Source organism: Acinonyx jubatus, chromosome E4 (genome assembly GCF_027475565.1).
Source record: "Acinonyx jubatus isolate Ajub_Pintada_27869175 chromosome E4, VMU_Ajub_asm_v1.0, whole genome shotgun sequence".
In the NCBI taxonomy this organism is placed as follows: Eukaryota; Metazoa; Chordata; class Mammalia; order Carnivora; family Felidae; genus Acinonyx; species Acinonyx jubatus.
This window is the reverse complement of record NC_069395.1, coordinates 58,163,387-58,182,442: the sequence shown is the minus strand read 5'-3', so window position 1 is coordinate 58,182,442 and position 19,056 is coordinate 58,163,387. Positions and strand designations below refer to the sequence as shown.

General features: G+C 53.1%; 1 protein-coding gene across 6 annotated transcripts in view; it reads left to right on the top strand.

Annotated features, from left to right (window-relative positions):
* RCSD1 (RCSD domain containing 1) overlaps positions 1 to 19,056 on the top strand; it is a 72,221-nt gene that overhangs the window by 32,876 nt on the left and 20,289 nt on the right. The window contains exon 1 of one of the 6 annotated variants that reach the window (XM_053209677.1): positions 16,642 to 17,169. The exons of 4 other annotated variants lie outside the window; for them this stretch is intronic. In XM_053209677.1, the coding sequence (XP_053065652.1) occupies positions 17,029 to 17,169 (141 nt within the window). In that variant the 5' untranslated portion in view covers positions 16,642 to 17,028. Of the gene's footprint in view, positions 1 to 16,641; positions 17,170 to 19,056 lie in introns of those variants that run through there. One more of the 6 variants, XM_053209676.1, reaches the window with a different exon arrangement.

Here is a 19,056-nt window from a genome sequence, read left to right as displayed (position 1 = left end):
ATAACTTTTGGCTCGTAAGACACTTCCCACACTCATTTCATTTAATCTTCGTAATGATCCTATGTAGCAGGTATCATCCTCATTTTACAGACGAGGGAATGATTTCTAGAGGAGACGGGTCCCCGCTGAGAGGGGCAGATCTGGGACTAGACTCTCCTTTGGACTCTGAGCCCTCTCACTGCAGCTCACCGGCCTGAGCTTGGACAGCAGGCTGGCGGGGCCCGTGTGACCTCGTTACCATACCATGCTGACCCTGAGGTGGAAATAAGCACCGCTTCCTCTCTGTTTTCCGTGGGGGTTAAGGAGGTCCTTTTGCACTCCCAGATTCCCTGTGTGTGAAGGGGCCTGGAAGCCTCTGAGAGTGGAGCCACCTCTCCCGGAAAAGCCATAGCAAAGGCCTTCCCGGGCTCCCTGGAGGCAGTGAGCAGGTGTTGGGGGGATGTGATGGGATTAAGTATTGCCTGGGATGACCACAGCTCCATTGTCGATAAGAAAAACCAAATCGGGGGCGCCTGGGTGGCTCTGTCGGTTAAGCGTCCAACTATGGCTCAGGTCATGATCTCGCGGTTCGTGAGTTCGAGCCCCGCGTCGGGCTCTGTGCTGACGGCTCCGAGCCTGGAGCCTGCTTCGGCTTCTGTGTCTCCCTCTCTCTCTGCCCCTCCCCCGCTCGCACTTGCTCTCTTTCTTTCTCTCTGTTTCTCTCTCAAAAATAAATAAACATTACGAAAAAACCAAGCCATCTTGTGCCCAATAAGTGAGGAGCAGATTCGCTGGTGTCTAGAGAAACTTCCTATGTGCAGGCAGTGGAGGAGACAACAGAAGCGGAGAAGAGGACAGGGGGAGGAGATTGGTTTATTTGTGTCTTCGGCCCTGTACTCATTGCTTCCTGGGCTGGGATCAGTGTGTTTGTGTGCTCACCACGGGAAGGACCCTTTCCGGGTTTCTTGTGATGAATTTCTGCCCAGAACCTGGGAGCCCCATGTGGAAAGGATCCCTCCTTCTTCCCACAGGGCCCCAGGGAGTCACCCACGCTAGGGTGCCTGTCCGCACCTACCCCCAGAGCTTCCTTGCGGGTCCATTAATTCTTAGAGCCCTAGGCAGGCACTAGCCTGCCTCAACCCTTCCCCCTTCAGAACTGCGAGGCTGCACCTGCCCCTGGGTGCACAGATAGCAAACAAGCCGAGGGGTGTGAATGAAAGAAAACCAAGCCTGTTGTGACTTCTTTGTAAGGCTTCCCCGATGAATAAACTTTAAAAGAAAACCAGAGCGAGGGTTCTTCTTTCCCCACCTGGGGCAGCAGCACAGGAAAGAACCGGCCTCTCTCGTACTCCTTTACTTTGTCCCTTCACAGGTACGCGTCTCCGGGCCTCGTACCCCCGGATCCAGTTTGGTCGTTGTTCTTCGTTGCTGGGTTTTCGTCCACTTTCTCTTGAGTGCTAAACGCTTCGTAGGCCATTTGAGCCATGCCGTCTTGCTCTTCTGAAACCCTTCTTCCCAAAAGAATTCCTGAGCCCAGTTTGCCAATTGGAATGAAGGGATTACATCACGTTGCCCATCTGATTTCCGGTTTGAGAATGGGAGGGGGGGTCCATTCTTCGACTCTTCCTTGGAAGGAGGAGGAGGAGAGCTATGTGTAAAGATGGTCAGGCCCGTACCACTCTGATCTCCTTGGGATTCCTGAGCTTGCTGGCAAAGTTTGCTCCGATTCTGCGTGAACTTCGGCTTCCTCCCTCCGTTTCCATCTCCACAAGAAAGATGACCTAGGTATTCGTTTTCTTCAGAGTGACGTTAATGTGAAAAAATAAAGAGTGAGCTAGCTTTAAGGGCCTCAGTGAGCCCCTCATTTCGCAGATGAGGAAACAGAAGGGCAAAGTGTTCACGCAGCTCCCCTGACTGCTGGGTCAGTGGCCTCCCCGCCCTCAGGCTGCTCAGCTCTTGAAATAACTCATCTGGATATTCCCTTCTGCAGGACAGAGCATGTCTGCCCAGAAACTTAACCCCTTATTCCCACTCCTGCACCATTTGGACCCAAGCCATGTTCCCTGGAGAGCTGCTCAAGCCATTCGCCCACAGTAGCCCCAGAGGGCCTCTGCTCCCTCTTGAGAAGCTATCCTGGTCGGACTTGTACCTGCAGGGGCAGGCATAGCCCTCACACTCTGGCCATGGGGCTTTCTCCTTTTACGGCCCCTTCGTGGTGCAGGGCCCTGGGTGAAAGGCAAGACCCTTCCCCACCTACAGAAACCCGAGGCAGGCCTCCCTCTGATGGCTGGTCCCGCCCCCATCACCCCCAAGACATTCACATGACCCAGCACACGGACGGCCCCGCTGCGAGTGAGGCTGCTTGTGGCTGGGGTCCAGAATCACACTTGATTCTTTTGTGTGATTCAGAAGATTCCCATTTGTAAATCCCTCTGACATTGAGCTGCAATGCCAACCCACCTGGTCTGCCAGCTTGTGCTGCAGGAGGAGAATGAAAGTGACTTGGCAGGTCCCTGCCCGGCCCTTGCAATTCTTCAAGACCAACTGGCAGCAGCCAGGCATCCCTGCAAGGAGTGCGAGGGAGCCCACGTCCCAACTAACACCTACTGTGTGGCAGTCAGTATCTTAAGTGACAACGACAATGGCTAACGGGTGAGGGAAAGCTTGTTATGTGCCAGGCTTTACGTGCATGATCTCATTTGGGCTTTATAGCCCGAATAATATAATCAGATGAGGCAAGTGCTATTAAAAGCCTTATTTTAGGGGCGCCTGAGTGGCTCAGTCGGTTAAGCGGCCGACTTCAGCTCAGGTCACGATCTCACGGTCCGTGAGTTCGAGCCCCATGTCGGGCTCTGTGCTGACAGCTCAGAGCCTGGAGCCTGTTTCAGATTCTGTGTCTCCCTCTCTCTCTGCCCCTCCCCCGCTCATGCTCTGTCTCTCTCTGTCTCAAAAATAAATTAAAACGTTAAAAAAATTTTTTAAAAAAAGCCTTATTTTACAAGTGGAGAAACTGAGACTCAGCAAAGTTAAGAGTCTTGCCTAAGATCATAGATCTAGTAAGAGGCAGGATGTGGATTTGAACCCAAACCGTCTAATCAAACACTAACTCTTAGAGTCCCCGTGACGCCACAGGGGCTGTTATTAGCCACATTTTACCGATGAGACTCTGAGCAAACCAGGCAGTTGCCTGAGATTCCACCACCCGTGAATGGTGAAAAACCGGGCCTTTTCAGGCTTCAAATTCTGTACTTGCTTCACCATTCTTGCTAAATGAGTGCTGGCAGCTGCCCTGGGTTGGACGGGAATGGCTGGGTGTGGCCCGCTCCTAGAGGCTTCCAGGGGCTGCCAACCTCCTGCAACCGTGGTGCCATCTTGCCAATGCCATTGGGCCCACGGGGCTGGCATCCTGGGACCAGGCTGGGGTCCCTAGCCCCGGGGCAAGTGCAGACAAAGTGCAACCTCAACCTTTAAAAACGTTTTAATTTGATGAGTACTTTTTTTTTTAATGCTTTAAATGTTTATCACATTCATAAGGTAAAATCTGTACACAGTAAAATTCACCTATTTTAAATGTACAAATTGATGAGTGTTGACAACTATGTACGTTCATGTACTCCCCACCATAAGGTGTAAATCACAGCCGAGGGATAGAACATTTCCTTCACTTCGAAAGTTCCCTTGTACCTTTGCAGTCAGTCCCCCGTCCCTACCCTCGGTCCCGGGCAATCAGCGATCTGCTGTCATTATAGCTTTTGCCTTTTAAAAATATTATGTAAATGGAATCATCCTGGTAGTGTTTTGTGCCGGACTTCTTTCATTTGGCATAATGCTTTCAGGATTCACCCATGTTGTTGTGCGTAGCTCTGGTTTATTCCTTTTTTGCTAAGTAGTATTCTATAATACAAGTATCACTCAGTATTTTTGTTTACCCCCTCACCAGTTGATGGACATTTGGGTTGTTTCTAGATCTGGGCTATTAATAATAAAACTGCTCTAAATATTTACATACGAGTTTTTATGTGGAAATATGTTTTCACTGCTCTTAGGTTAGCGTGTGTGTGACTTGATGGGAAGCTGCTAAAATATTTTTCTGAGTGGCTATCCATTTAGCGTTCCCACCAATGGGAGGAGCTTCCGGTTTCTGTGTAGCGTTTCCACCAATGGTAAGAGATTTCCAGTTTCCATGTAGCGTTCCCACCAATGGGAAGAGCGTTCCAGTTTCCGTGTAGCGTTCCCTCCAATGGGAAGGGCGTTCCAGTTTCTGTGTAGCGTTTCCACCAATGGTAAGAGATTTCCAGTTTCCATGTAGCGTTCCCACCAATGGGAAGAGCGTTCCAGTTTCCGTGTAGCGTTCCCTCCAATGGGAAGGGCGTTCCAGTTTCCGTGTAGCATTCCCACCAATGGGAAGAGATTTCCTTTCCGGTTGCTCTACAGCGTCACCGACGTGTGGTCTTGTCGGTTTGGTGCATCTGAGCCATCTTGTGCGCGTGTGGTCGTGTCTCTTTGCAGTTTTAGTTCGCATTTACCTAATCACTAATGTGCTTATTAGCCGCTCATATATCTTTTCTGGTGAAGTGTCTGTTCAAAACCTTTGCCCATTTTTTTTTTTTTTAATTGGGTCGTTTGTCTTATTTTTACTTAATTCAGCAGTACTTTGTAATCTCAAAATGTGAACTCACCAATGCTTTTCTGCCGGAGGCCGCGTGGTACTGTGGTTAGGACACGGGCTTCTGTAAACCGTGTGCATGTGGATGGCAGGCCCGTCATGGGTAGCTGTGCAGTACTGAGCCAGTTCTGGAGCTGTCTGTTCTCCCATCCGCAAATTGGAGGTGACTACGAAACCCGTGTCCCAGGGATGTTGTGAGACTTGAAGGAGACAATCTTAACACAGCACCCGGCATGGTAAACACGCGGCATGTTAGCTGCTTTATTATTGCTATTATTAATTCAAAACGAGTTTCTAAAGAGAGACGGTTCAGTGATGGCAGTGGGTGTGGATAAATCACTCCGAGTGTTGACAACGTTGGGTACAACGGGGACCCAGTGGCCCTGCAGTCACTGCACGCAGGTCTGCACTCACAAGGGGCTGCTGCCCTGGAATGCTGTCAAGCAGCACCTGGAGGGACCGCTCCCACCAGGCCCCAAGGGAGCAGCTGGAATGAAGGGTAGAGGAGAAAGGGAGGTGTGGCCATCGACCAGCCTCTGCAGGCTGAAGGCCAAACTCCCCACCCTTCCTGTCTCCCCTTTTCAGGCCAAGGAAGCCAGCAGTTTTGTTCTATAAAACCCAATAGACCTTTCAAGTGAAGCAACTAAACTCAGGCAGGTGGTTTTCTTTTCTCTTCTTTGAAGGATGTGGCAAGAGGAGATGGGAAAGGTCATTAAATAAGAGCTTCAAGACCTCCGGCCCCTCCCAGCTGGGTAGGCTTCCAGGGCAGGTGGAGCCTGTCCTGTGTATGGGGCCTCTAGGACACATCAGGGATCACAGACTCCTGCCGAGAGCGGCCTGGGCAGCAAAGGTGTGGAGGACGGTGGCAGAGGTCAGGGCAGAGCTGTGGGCCTCAGATCCATTGGCACAGACGCCATTCTACTTTGGCAGGGGACCCGTGCCTCCCTTTGCCTCAGTCTGCTCCGTGGCGAAACGCGTCCGAAAATATCGACAGGCGAGCACAAAGATTCAACCACTCTAGATAAAGAAATGGACAGATTTTAAGGATGTTTTAGATAGGTCATGTTTGAGGATAGATTGGGTTGTTAAAACTGGAGACGACAGATGCCAGGGATGGGAATACGAAATTATAACGGATTGCCCAGCTCCAAGCAGAGGTTGGAGGGTCAGACTGCTAAGTATTCGACTGGGCAAGGAAGATCTCATTCCTTGCCCCTTCCTTGCCCTCCAGTTATGATTGCAGTGACCTTGGATGAGTCAATGAGCCTTAATGAAAATATTCAGCTCTGGTATGCCCAGAGCCAACCCTGGCTGACACTTTGTTTCCATTTTCACTCCAAGGTCCTGATCTATATTTATCAAGCTTTCACAATGTCAGCCCAGTGCTGTTGGCTCCTACCGTGGCGTCATTCGTTTCTTCATTCATTCATTTACTGGCATTTCTCGAGCACTTAACGTGGGCCAGGCAATGGGCTAGGGGATGGGGACATGAATAAGACATGGTCCCTGTGCTCGGAGGTTACAGCAGAAGGAGACAGTCTTGCAAAACTGTGGGTATTTGATAAGCTCTCCGAGTTCCAGCCTCCTTTCATTACCGCAAACACCTGTTCTCGGTTCTTGGCCTTTGTGTCAGCTCTCCTTGGAATGCTCTTGGCCACCCCCTCCCCTCCCCACCGCATCTCACTCGCACCCCTTCTGCTTAGTTTTCAGAGCTCAGTTTAAACACGATCGTCGGGTCAGGTCCCCTTGTCACTTGCTCTCCCTGTCCTTTCCCCGGGTATCGTTCTCCTCCCTGGTGAACAATCAACTGGGGTAAGAATAATGATGACCGTGGAACTCATGGCTCCCTCACTAGACTGTAGCTTCCGTGATGGAAGAACTAGTTTATTGTTCTGTCCTGGCCCGGGGCCTGGAGGGACAGGAAGAATGGATGGACGGATGAATGAATGAATGAATGAATGAACGAGGCCAAGATGTGGTAAAACCACAGGAGGGAGCAGGGAGGGAGTGGAGGGCCCGGCCGTGCGCCCTGCCTGCGGTGACCCAACCTGCAGAGCATCCCCAGGGGCTCCCTGCTAAAAGTCCAGCCCCAGACGTGGAGGGAGGAGGGGAGGGCAGGGGAGCTGCTGTAACAGGAGAGGCTGCAGCTGACCGGGAGGCAGGCCCGGGTCCTTGGGTGACTCGTTCTAATCTTAGAAGGCATGTCTCGGCTTTCTGCTGCGGCCTGAAGGACAAATGTCCCGGACCCCAGGACACATGCTCGCCGCCACGCTCACCCCGGAAGCAGGAATGGCTCCTAATTAGGTTCTCATGCGGGGCCCCCAGGGGGCTGCGGCTATGACCCCCGGGCGTGGCTCCCCGGACCCCACCCCGCACCTCAGACTTGAGGGGCTCTCAGTGAAACGGGCCTTGTTACGGCACTAAGCAGTGTGAGACAGGGCCCTTCTGAGCTCACTGGAGAGCCACGGATCGTAGGTTGATTTGTCGGCCTCGGTGGGGGAAAACCCACCAGATCAGCCCTGCCGGCTATGCGGAGTCAGTTCTTTTAAACACTCCCGTCTGGCCTACAAATTATAAACAAAAACAAGAAGCTGAGCTGTTCAGAGGCCGCCCGACAGGCAAGGCTGGGGGGGCCGCCGCTCCTCTGCACCCCAGCTCACCTTGTAGCAGGAGCCAGGTTTCAAACCGAGGGTGCAGACTCCAGAAATCCCCGGCAGGCACGGGGGGCGGGGGCTGACCCCTGACCCTCCTGAGAGCCCTCCGCTCCTGGGGCTGGCCCTGCCTCTCACCACCCAGCTCTTCTCCCCGGACTTCCCTCTCTGGAAAGGGAGCCCCTGTCCGCCAGAGACGTGGGCAGGATCCTGACTCCTCCCCGCACCACCTGGACAGGCACCCATCCTGGGTGGGAATCCTTTCTCCCAAAGTGCTTTTGAGTCCTGTCCCTTGCCAGTCTGGGAAGACTCCCTCGTCTGGCAGACTCCCGAGGTTGGCAGAATGCTGGCTCCAGCCCTACGGCTGTAAAGCCATCCTTGAGACAGCCACTGAATCCCGGATGGACGTGTTGCTCACGGTCTCCTCTGAGCCCTGGTCTCTGCCCCTGCGGAGTCCTGGTCCTCACTCTCCTGCAAGGCCGGCAGCCCTAAGCGCCCCATCGGCCCGCTCACCCACAAACCCCTGGAGTCTGGCCGAGGGCCTGCCGTGTGGGAAGGGCTCGTTTACATCTTCTGAGCCGGTGAACCCACAAAGTCTGCGGCCTGACGCTATTCCTTTACCCACGAAAGGTGGGCCGTAGACGCTTGGGATTCTTACCCCTCAAGAAAGCACAATAGGGGCTCCTGGGTGGCTCAGTGGGTTAGGTGTCCGACTTCGGCTCAGGTCACGATCTCGTGGTTCGTGAGTTCGAGCCCCGCATTGGGCTGTGTGCTGACAGCTCAGAGCCCGGAGCCTGCTTCGGATTCTGTGTCTCCCTCTCTCTCTGCTCCTCCCTCTGCCCCTCCCTCCCTCACGTGCTGTCTCTCTGTGTCTCTCAAAGATGAATAAAGGTGAGAAAGGAAGAAAGGAAGGAAGGAAGCAAGCAAAAATAAAAGGCTGCCACTTGCACGAATAGCCTTTACTCAAGGTGCAGATTGCAGGAGGGGCCAGATAACGCTAGACATCTAACAGCTGTACATCCGAGATTGCAGACTCCCGACCTTCAAGACCCTTGGGCCCCCTGTCACCAGACTCGCTTTCATCCTGGCCACTGCCCCCAGCCATTGTCCCTCAACATTTGTCAGGATCTCGGCCCCCTTCCTGCCCCTTCCACTGTTCCCCGCACTCAGCCTCCCCGAACGCACCTCCTGGCCGCCCTGGCAGATCCAGACCTGGCCAGAGGCCCCGTGGGCAGCAGTGGCTTGTCAACATGCTCATTGTTCACCTTTTATGACAATGGCAACAACTTCCAAACTGGGCTCCTGTCCCCAGCCATTTCTCAGCCACAGGGATCACAGAAGTGAATCCAATGGTTTTGCTTAAAACCCTCCCGTGACTTTGCATGGCCCTTAGAACCGGGTCCCAGCTCAGAGGGATGGTGTCCTCAGTTCACAGCGTCCTCAACTGAGAGTCACCTCCCCCCTCCTCTTTCCTCCCCCTCCTCCTCTTCTTCCTCCCCCTGCCCCTCATCCCCCTCCTCCTCTGGGGGAGGGGGGGTCTCCTGTGATCACGCCCCAGAAGCAGTGCCCGGCGCCCCCTTTTCAGGCTAACCCTTCAGAGCATTAGCACCACTCACATACGATACATCCACCCGTTCATTTGTTCACTGCCGGTCCCTCCCCCCCCAAACGTGGGTTCCAGGGAGAGCAGGTGTGTCGTTTTCAGCACTGTGATCCCGCAGCCCAGACACACGGCCAGCGGGTGCTCAGCAAGAACTTGCCGGCTCGCGCTCTTTTCCCACGGCCAGTGTAACAAAGTTCGTGGCTTCAACAATTCAAGTGTGTTGCTTTGCGGTTCTGGCGCTCACGAGTCCGGAATGGGTCTCTTTTGGGTCACTTCCGGAGGCTCTAGGGGAGAAAACCCCTCCTTTTCCAGCTCTGAGGCTGCCTGCCCGGCTCAGCTGTCGCCCTCCTCGTCTTCAGGGCCAGGGGTGGTGGGTTACGCCCTCCTTACAGCCTCACTCCGGCTAGCAGCCCCCTTTCACCCGGCTCTGCCACATCTAGGAACGCTCGTCACTGCACTGGGACCACCCAGCTAATTCAGGACAGTCTCCCTATGTTAAGGGCAGCTGGTCAGCAACCTTCATTCCACCTGCTCCCTTCATTCCCCTTGGCCACGGAACCTACCATAGCCACACGTTCCAGGGATTGGGATGTGGGCGTCTTTGGGGCCCATTTCTGCCTACCATGCAGATCCATCACACATTAGATACGTTTTAGCCATCTCTGTTCCCCAGCAGCCCATAGACTCTGGGGTGCAGACAGTGCCCATCCTGGCCATCTCTGCTTCCTCTCCTCCTTGAGTCCTCCGAGCCTCACGACTCTCCCGCGAGGAAGGTGAGGTGGGCGTTATTCTCCCTGCACAGACGAAGAGGCTGAGGCTTCAGGAGCTCAAGTGACACAAGAAAGGGACCGATCCGAGATCATGCTCGGGACCTACCGGGTGTCCCTAACCAGCAAGCCTCTGAGAGCTCCCCGTGTTAGGTGGTAACAAGCTATAGTCGCACCAGAAGGAGGAAAAGCGAAGGAGGCGGCGAGGGGGACGGAAACACACTTCCCTTTCCACCAGCACCGCCTTCACAGAGCGGCAGCTGCCCAAGGACCAGAAGGGATGGAAATACATGTTGTTGTACCACCTGCTTCCAGAGGGACGCTTCTAAACAGCAAATCCTATAGCTCCCCATGAGAATGTTTTATTAGCTCACCCTAGCCTCGGGAAGAAAGTCCACATCCCGTAGCGCAGCCTCAGTACCGCGGCTGGCATCGTTCACGTCCCATGTGCCAAGATACGAGCCTAGCACAGAGGAAGCTCGGAGTAAGTGTTGGCTCTGGTGGCCATCATCTCATATCCTCCTCATCCCAGCACAGCGAGACAGGGATTATCACCCTGATTGTACAGGAGATGAAACCGAGACTCAGAGAAATCAAGATTTGCTCAGGGTCAATACAGCTAACAGGGAAACGCTAGGGCCTAAATTAAATTGTGGAGATGCCTCAACTCTGGGCAAGCCACAGCTTTCTGTTTCTCTACCTCTTTTCTATCCCCCCTTCTGCTTAGCCCACGTTGAACCAATTAAAGTCTCCCTAAGACATAGTCTTCCACACTTTGACACTTTGCACCTGCCAGTGGGTCCCCTGTGCCTGACGAGGCCTCTTCCCTCTCCCCCCCCCCCCACCGTCCCCCGGTCCCTCCGTCCCTCCCGGCCTTCCAGACTGCTTAAGCATCACTTCCTCGGTGAAGCTTTCCCTGAGTCACCCACGTGGCTTAAGTCCCCTTCTCTTGAGCTTCTATCACAGTGACACACGTTTCCCAATTGCAGCCGCGGTCTTTCTGCATTGTGGTAGTTTTCTTATTCTTTCAGGTAGACGAGAAGCTCCTTGAGCGCCAGACCACGAGCTTTCGTCTTTATATCCCCACACTGAGGCAGTGTTGGGCACATGATAGATGTTCAATAAATATTCACGGAGTGGATAAATAAATGAGTGACCGTGGACTGAGTGCCCCCTAAGTGTCAGGCTCTTTGCTGGGTGTTTGGCTTCAAACTCATTCCGTCGTCCTTACAAACCTATAAGGTACCTGACTGCATAATCAGCCCCTCCAGCAGCAAGTTGGGAGAGACTCCTTAGAAAGGTCTGCAGACGTAAGGCATGCTGGGAGCCTGGGAAAGCCCGAGCCTGTGGGTAGAGGAGGCCGACCATGAAGGAAGGGAAGTCAGGAACGTGGAAACAGAGCTGCTTTCTCTCCATTGGCCTCTCCCACTCCCAAACCAACAGGCTTTATTGAGAGCAAATTTACGTGTCACACAGTTCACCCATTTAAAGGGTGAAATTCCACAGTTTTTAGTGTGTTCACAGAGTCGTGCAACAATCACCACGGTCGATTTTGTAACATTTTCATCACCTCCCAAAGAAGATGCCCCTTGGCACGTACCCCCCCCTCCTTGTCTACCCCTCCCCTCCAGCCCTCAGCAACCACTGCTCTCTGTAGTAATCTACGACACAGTAACTGCCACCACTAGGAATCTACTCTCTTGTCTCCAAAGATTTGCTTCCTCTGGACTTCCTGTATAAGTGGAGTCCTGCAACACGTGGTCTTCGGTGACCGGCTTCCTTCATGGAGCAAGCGGCACGTCTTCAACGTTCATCTGATAGTCTGATCCAGCTGCTTTGATTTGACAGGGCTTTGGACAGCTGGGACCTACGTCATGACCCTAAAAGCCATCCTATTAAGCTTAGTTTCGCTTACTGTTTTTAATCACGCGTTCCTATGCATGCCAGTTGCTCGGCGATGGTTTGAACAGCCAGTGATGGAGTGTTAGGAGGCTGCCTAGGTAATAAGACAGCCCACCCTTGAGCTGAGGATGGCAGGAAGCAGCGGGAGCCCATGTTAGCCAGCTGGGGCTCCCCCTGAGGCTTCCGTGACCCAGAGGGAATGGAAGGGCAAGAGTAGATTCGACGAGACCCTGGACATCCCTTGGCATATTTAGGGGAGCCGCTAGCCCCACAGCCAGCGTTCAGTAATAGCTAACAGTTCTGGAACACGTACTTCATTCCGTGCCCCATTCGAAGCATTTTACATGCATGAACTCATCAACTCCCTCCAGTGACCATATATCATAGGTGCTACCCTCATCATCCCCCATTTTACAGACAGAAACTGAGGCACGAAAAGAAGCTGAGGCACACAAAAGCTTAAGGTAGCTTGTCCGAGGCCACAGAACTAGTGAATGCAGAGCCAGGATTTGAACCCAGGCAGTCTGGCTCAAAGCCAGACTGAGCTGTGTGCTCTACTGCCCCACAGACAGCACGATAACATAGTCAGCTGTGCACGCTTCCTGGAATAGACCAGGCTAATTCTGAATCTCGTGGGGACTCTGGGGCTATCAGCCACTTGCTGGTGTGTATGAGAAAACGACGGTGCAGCCTCCGGACGACCGGGCACGTGTTGCACACTGGGTTGGAGCAAAGGCTGACGGGTGTTAGCAACTCTGTTTACAAATGAGGAAACTCAGGGTCAGAAAGGCCCGCATCCAACATATGTCAGAGCCAAGACTAGAACCCAGGTCTGACTCTGAATTAGTTGCTCTTTCCACTTCTATCAAATTGTCCTTGTGCATTGCCGACCGCATCAGACTCAAAAGAAATGTTTTCCTTATGCTTGTCCAATAGTTAACGGGTCTTTATAAAGAAATTTAACATACCGTATCTCCCAAATTACATTTTTTAAGGTCCTGTCTCTATAATGGCACTAGAACGAGCATCTCTGTCCCTCTTCTCTGTTGTCCCTGCTGTTACCTGGGACGCACCTAGCCCCTAGCCCTGCCTGCACCACTGCCACTAAGCCTGCCTGGATGAGCCACCAGGCACCTGGGGCTGTGGGCTACACTGATTCTGAAACCACGAGAGCAGTCGGCACGGTGTCCTGCCCATCGAGGGCTGCTGAACTCTGTCTATGCTGCTGGGCCACAGCACCACATCCTGGGAGGAAATGGGAAGCCCTGAAGGTCCTCAGGAGGGACACACTCCTCGGGTCAGGGGCCTGCCCTTCCTGCAAGCACAGTACTTTACCTGGGTTTTCCCTGGGAGAGATTCTCAGAGGCCAAGCACCTGCTATTTTCAGATCCTTAAAGCCTGTAAGTGGGTAGGGAGGGGATACTGGGGACTTTTTTAGACTTGTACGAAGTATTTGTTGGGTTTAAAAAAATAATAACTTAATGTTTATTTTTGAGAGGGGCAGAGGGGGAGGGGGAGGGGCAGAGAGAGAGGGAGAGCAGGCTCCAGGCTCTGAGCTGAGAGCACAGGGCCCGACGTGGGGCTCGAACTCACGTGAGATCATGACCCGAGCCAAAGTCGGATGTTTATCCCCGAGCCACCCAGGCGCCCCTTACGTGAAATATCTGATCAGCGTTCACATCCGCTCCCATTCTCCTTCCTCACCTCCCCTCCGCTCCCACCTCCTCCAAAACAGGCTGTTTCCTCTGTCAGGGCCACCGTTATCCCAGCGCGTCCTGTGGTATCTACAGATGCTCAAGAAATGAGGAATAAGGGGAGCCAGCAGCATGGGTGGAGGACATGAGGTTTTTTCTGGCCGTGACATTCCAGGATTTCTTACCTTCTGTCACCTAAGCCACAGAAACCTTCCGGCGCCCACTCCTCCCGTCTGCAGTCTGCAGGGAAGTGTCTGCAGGGCTGGCCGTGCAGCCCCAGGAGCCGTGTCCCCGCCTTTGTGAGCGAAGCCAGCTCAGCGCCAATAAGCAGGTGGCCCAGAGTTCCGTCTGTGGACCTCTTCCTTTCCCTGTTCTGTATATCCTATGATTTCATCTAGTCCTGTGACTGCGAATACCATCTCTAATGAGTTTTGTTTCCAGCCTGGATGCCTCCTCTGAGCTCCAGATGTGGGTGTCCATTCGGCTCCCTGCACTGTTGTCTCCACTTGGGGATCTACAGACAGTCCAGACTTTCATGAGCAAGCAGGACCTGTTCATCCCCCATCTACCCTCAGTCACATTTCTTTCCCCAACAAGCCGTCCCCAACCCAGGAAACAATACCCCTGAGTCCCGTCGTCCAAATCAGACTTCCGGGAGTCGTCCTTGGCCACTCTCGTCCCTTGCGTCCTAGACCTGGTGCATCAATAATTCTTCATTGTCCTACTCCCAGCGCACCCTTTCGCACCCCCTGCCTGCTGCAAGTCTGGCCACGCCACCATTACCTGGACCACTGCCAGAACCTTCCTCCTGGTCTCCACTTCTACTTCTCATCCGTCCTCCACAGACAGCCTCTTATGTGTGACCCAGGTCACACCCGTCCTTGAAACCCTCCAAATGGCGTTCCATTCCCTCCGAATAAAATACAGATTGCTTCCCACATGGCAGGCCCCAGGCTGTCTGTCGCCCTTACCTCCCCTCGTCTCACGTATCCAACATGTCCCTGCCACGCTTTTCGCTCTGGCCCTCAGCCTTCGTTTCGGTCTGTGCTTTCTGCTCAGGAGAGTTTTCCCCCCACCCTTTCCTCAGCTGGGGTTTAACTCGGATGATGTCTTCCCTCATAAATGCCTTCCCACACCCCCCAGAGATAAAGTGCCCTATTTTCTCTCTTCCTTAGCATTTAACAAGCTACCTTATTTCTCTGTGTGTATGTTCGTTGTTTGCTTCCCTCACTGGAATAGCAACCCCATAAGGGCAAGAACCCTGCCTTGTTTGCTATTATATCCCAGGGCCTAGAACAGTAAATATTGATTGATGGCAGACTAAGATATTAATGACTGAATAAGATAACCCTTCCAGGAAAGGTCTAGAGCTATCTAGCATGTTGGTCCGGAAAGAGCTAGAGCTTTGGAATCTAGATAACTGTGGGGCTGGCCCTTCCTAACTTGAATAGCAACTCTGGGCAGTTTCTTCTTCTGGCAGCGGTGTTGTGAGCGTGACAGGAAATGTGTCAAGTGCTCTTAAGGACAGTGCTTCCCACACAGCAGGTGTCCTAAGTATGTAGGCGGGTCGAATGGGCCCATCTGGTTCCCGGTCCAGTGCCATTTGCATCGTCCAAGGATGGTAATGGCTGGACACTGGGGTGAACTGAAGTGTCAGGGATATAAGGTAAGCGTGTAAAGGAAGACTCTGGAACCACTGTGGCATCCCCAGAGAGACTTGTCTGTTGATCCCTTTGAAGTGATGGTTTAAGTATGGTCCTGTTGGAAGAGTGCAGATCCCTTAAATGACCGGGTTAAGATCCCCTGTAGATCTAGAAGTGCAAAGAAGCAAGCACACCTTATATTTTCAAGGCTCTGGGTGTCTGGCCTGTTTCTGGTGAGCAAGAGAACCTTCCGTTTAGCCAAGAGCAGGGGTTCCTCAGCCCCCGGGCAGAGCCCCCTCATTGCTTCTCCTCCCAAGCTACAGATGAAGAGGCCTCCCTTGGTGCCTTGTTTCCCTAATCCAAGGCCCAGACACTGTCAGCTACTTAGACCCTGGGCCAAGGTGGAGGATGGAGAAACAGGGGCAGAGCCAGGGAGGTGGGCGGAGCCCAATTCGGACCTGTACACAAAGGTCCCACTATGTGGATCGTAGGCAGCGTGCAAATCGTATTTACTCAACATGGCAACAGCTTGGGGGAGGTTCCATGCCGTCCAGACACAGGGGCTCCTCAGTTCTCAGAAGAAAGTCCCATAGAAATGGAAAGTAAACACCAGAGGTGGTTGTTTTTTTTTTTTTCTGGCCTAGGCAAAGTCAGACAGGAACCACAGAAATGGTTTCCAAGCTGGCTGGCAGAGCCGGGCTGGAATGGTAGCAGGGAGGGCTTGGTAAGCAAGATCTGGGCCCAGGAAAATGGAATGAAGACCGACAGTCCGAGGAAATGAGTGTCATCTAAAGCAAGACACAAAGGGACAGGAGTCCAGAAAACGGATTTAAGACCTAGAGATTGGCCCAAGAAGAAAGGATGAGCTGAGGTCTAAGCAGTGGTTAAGACTCAGTGTGGATGCAGGCCAGGGTGGTCCCGTGACCGACACGGTCCAGAGTGTGTCAGTGACCCTGGGAACAGGTACCCAGGCCCTGAGACTGCAGGCTGGGTTGGATGTGGGGAGGAGAAAGACAGCACCCTTGAACAAGACTTTCTATGTTCCAGGCTCTGTGTTAAATACTTTATGGACATTTTAGGGACAGAGAAAGAACACTTAATCCCGGGGAGGCTGAGGGGTCCCAGGAAAGTCTGAGACGAGGCAAGGGCTCTCAGTCCAGGCGAGAGCATGGCCTTACCAAACCAGCCCCAGCGCCAAGACAGAAAGCTAGTGAAGTTGCTCACTAACCTGGACCTGAGGTGGTGTGCCATTGGACCCCTGGAGGAGGTTAGTAGTTGTACCTGCCAGAGTCGCAAGGCAGAAATCCAGGCAGGACCTCAGAACAGCTGGGCCACTGGCTTCTGTCCACCTCCAAGGCCATGCTTCTTCCATTGTACCTGTGCAAACCAGTGGCTAATAATAATTTCACTCTTTGTATAGCACTTTAGTTTTCAAAACACCTTCACAAATTATACTACTTAACTAATATCCTTTGCTGGGTTATCGGGTGTTGGGAGTAAAATGTTGCATAGATTATTGTTTGGCTTCCTCCTGTGTGACTCTGGCTAAGTTACTCGCCCTTTCTGGGCTTCAGTGGGCTAGCTAGGAGAAGGCAGTCTTCTACAACTGAGAATAAGAGACTGTGATGGGCATTGAGGAGGGCACCTGTTGGGATGAGCACTGGGTGTTGTATGGAAACCAAATTGACAATAAATTATACCTAATATTTAAAAAAAAGAGAAAAAATCTGACGAGGGGCGGGTGGTGAGTGGATGTAACAGTTTCAACCAGCTCTGGAGTCCTTAGACGTTCTAAAGAAAAGTCATTCATTGGGCTCCAGGAAAACAAACTCGGGTGTATTAAAATCTTTCCTTCAACCCAGCTTTTAAGCCCTAAATGCTTCCAGAAGCCTCATAGATCTCTCACTTCTGAGCCCCTGGCCAAGCCCAGTTTCCAGACAGGGAAGTTAGGGAGGAGTTTTTGATTCCTGTACAGCTCTATTTTTATCTGGAATGTATCTTCCTGCACACCAGTGATTGGGTGCCTTCGAAGCTGAGGTAAAGTACGTTGTCAGCAGGACCCCGAGCAATAAATAGCAACGGACAGAGAGACTGATCTGTTACGTGGGCAGGAAGTTAGCCAGATGGACAAACTGATCGGCCTGGCGTCTTTGCCAAGAGCGGCCCAAGTAATCACACTGTGCCCGAAGCCTCTCCGTTGTTCCCAAAGGATGAGCCGTTCCCCTCTGACAACCCCTATCGTGGCAAGCGTGGAAGGCAGACAGGTGTGAGTCGTGTGCCTCTGCCCAGCGGGCCCCTCCCGGAGTGGGCATCAGATTCCCCCGCTTTTCCCCAGCATTACGGAGAACCTGGCATCTTGAATAGAGGTGAATCCTTTCACATCTTTATGCGAAGTCAGCATCGGGTGTTTAGGCTGGAATGGGGTTGACCTTGAATCACAGCCGGAAACAGTAAAGACGGACTGGTCTTTCCTCCCGAACAGCCTGTTCTCAGATCTGAAGGGCCGTGGTCCCAGCAGTTCTTGCCCGTCTCTGAACAAAGCCTGCCTCACAGAGTTCTGCCCCATCTACTTAACTGCACCTTTCCTTGGTGGGCTCCGGGTTTGCCCTGCCCCAAGCCGGCAGCGTCTGGCACAACCTGACACATTTACTGCGACACCCCTATAGAAACACACCAAGGCAGAAAAAAGGAGGGCCTAAGAAGTGTGTGTGTGTGCGCGCGCGCGCGCGCATGTGCAGTGCATGCGCCCCGTGGGCACGCATGCGTATTGGCGCGCGCATGCGTGCGTGCGTGTGTACGGGCTTTTGGCGCGCGCATGCGTGCATGTGTGTGTTTGTGTGTCGTGGGGCGCCGGAAGCCGGGGGAGCATGCCTTGTGTTTGGGAAGTATGCGCCCCGTGGCGACGTGGACTTTTTGGGCCAGCTGCCGCTCAGATCCTCCCAGTCTCAGGCCACCCGTGAGGAGGGGAAGAGGTAGGGCGCGTTTGCAGCCGTGTGAGAAATGCCGTCAACGTGGTCACAAAACACAGAAGCCTCATGTCTCGAGACGGGACGTTTAAAAAATTACTGTGGGGGCCACATGCGAGGCGGCAGAAGCGAGGCGGCCCTTTACAGCACTCGTTGACTCACCAAGTGTGTCGTGTCGCGGTGACAGGTGGCACGTGGGGGTGAACGGTGTCTGGGGTGCGTGCGTCTTGGCCTCCTGGGGGAGCCTGGAGGCACTGGAGGGAGGAACGGCTGCAGGGAAGCAGTGGTCTTTGTTGGTGGCAGGACAGGGGCACAGGCACGCTCGTAGCCAACGTGGAGAAGCCCATCGCCCAGGTGGTTCCTCCAGCAAAAAGAACAGGAGGGAAAGCGATGAGTTTCTGGGGAGACAGAAACGCACCGTGTCAAGTACCTGACCTGAATCATCACAGGGGCTCTTGGAAGGACCCCGTTGCTGTAGGAATTTAAACAAATCTTCCAAAGCGCTTACGGGTGTGCCAGGCCTGGTCCCAGCCCTTCAGACAGATAGTAAATCATTTAATCCGCAGACCCTGCGAGTGATGTGCTACTATTATCCCCGTCAGGGCACAGAAAGGTAAAGGCATTCGTCCAGGTCACTGAGCTAGTGGGAGACAGAGCCACCCAGGGGTTGAATCCAGGGGGGTCTGGCTGTGCTACCTGCTTCTCCTGTCATTTATTTATTAATTCAACAAATACGTACTGGACGCTTCTTTGTCCAAGGCATTCAGTTAAGGAGGGAAGACAAGACATATACACATGCTAAAAGTTGAATAAAGGTCATTTGCTTACCCCGTTTCATACACTTGAAGCCTTGCTTGCCAACGCATCTTGCCAGCCCCATTTCTGAAAGCCTCTTCTGACCAAAGGAAGGCGACTCCTGTCATCTCCTCTCCACGTGCCCCTTTTCAGTCTAGGTCTTTGCAGCATGAGGAGCACAGGGCTTACGCTGCTTCCCAGACCCCTGGGTTCCCTTTCGGGACGGGACCCAGAGCCACAGCCAGGGCCGAGCACACCCTAAATATTCACGACACGTGATTGACTGGATGACTTAAAAAAGGTTTTTTTAATGTTTACTTATTTTTGAGAGAGACAGAGACAGGATGCGAGTGGGTTAGGAGCAGAGAGAGAGGGAGACACAGAATCCGA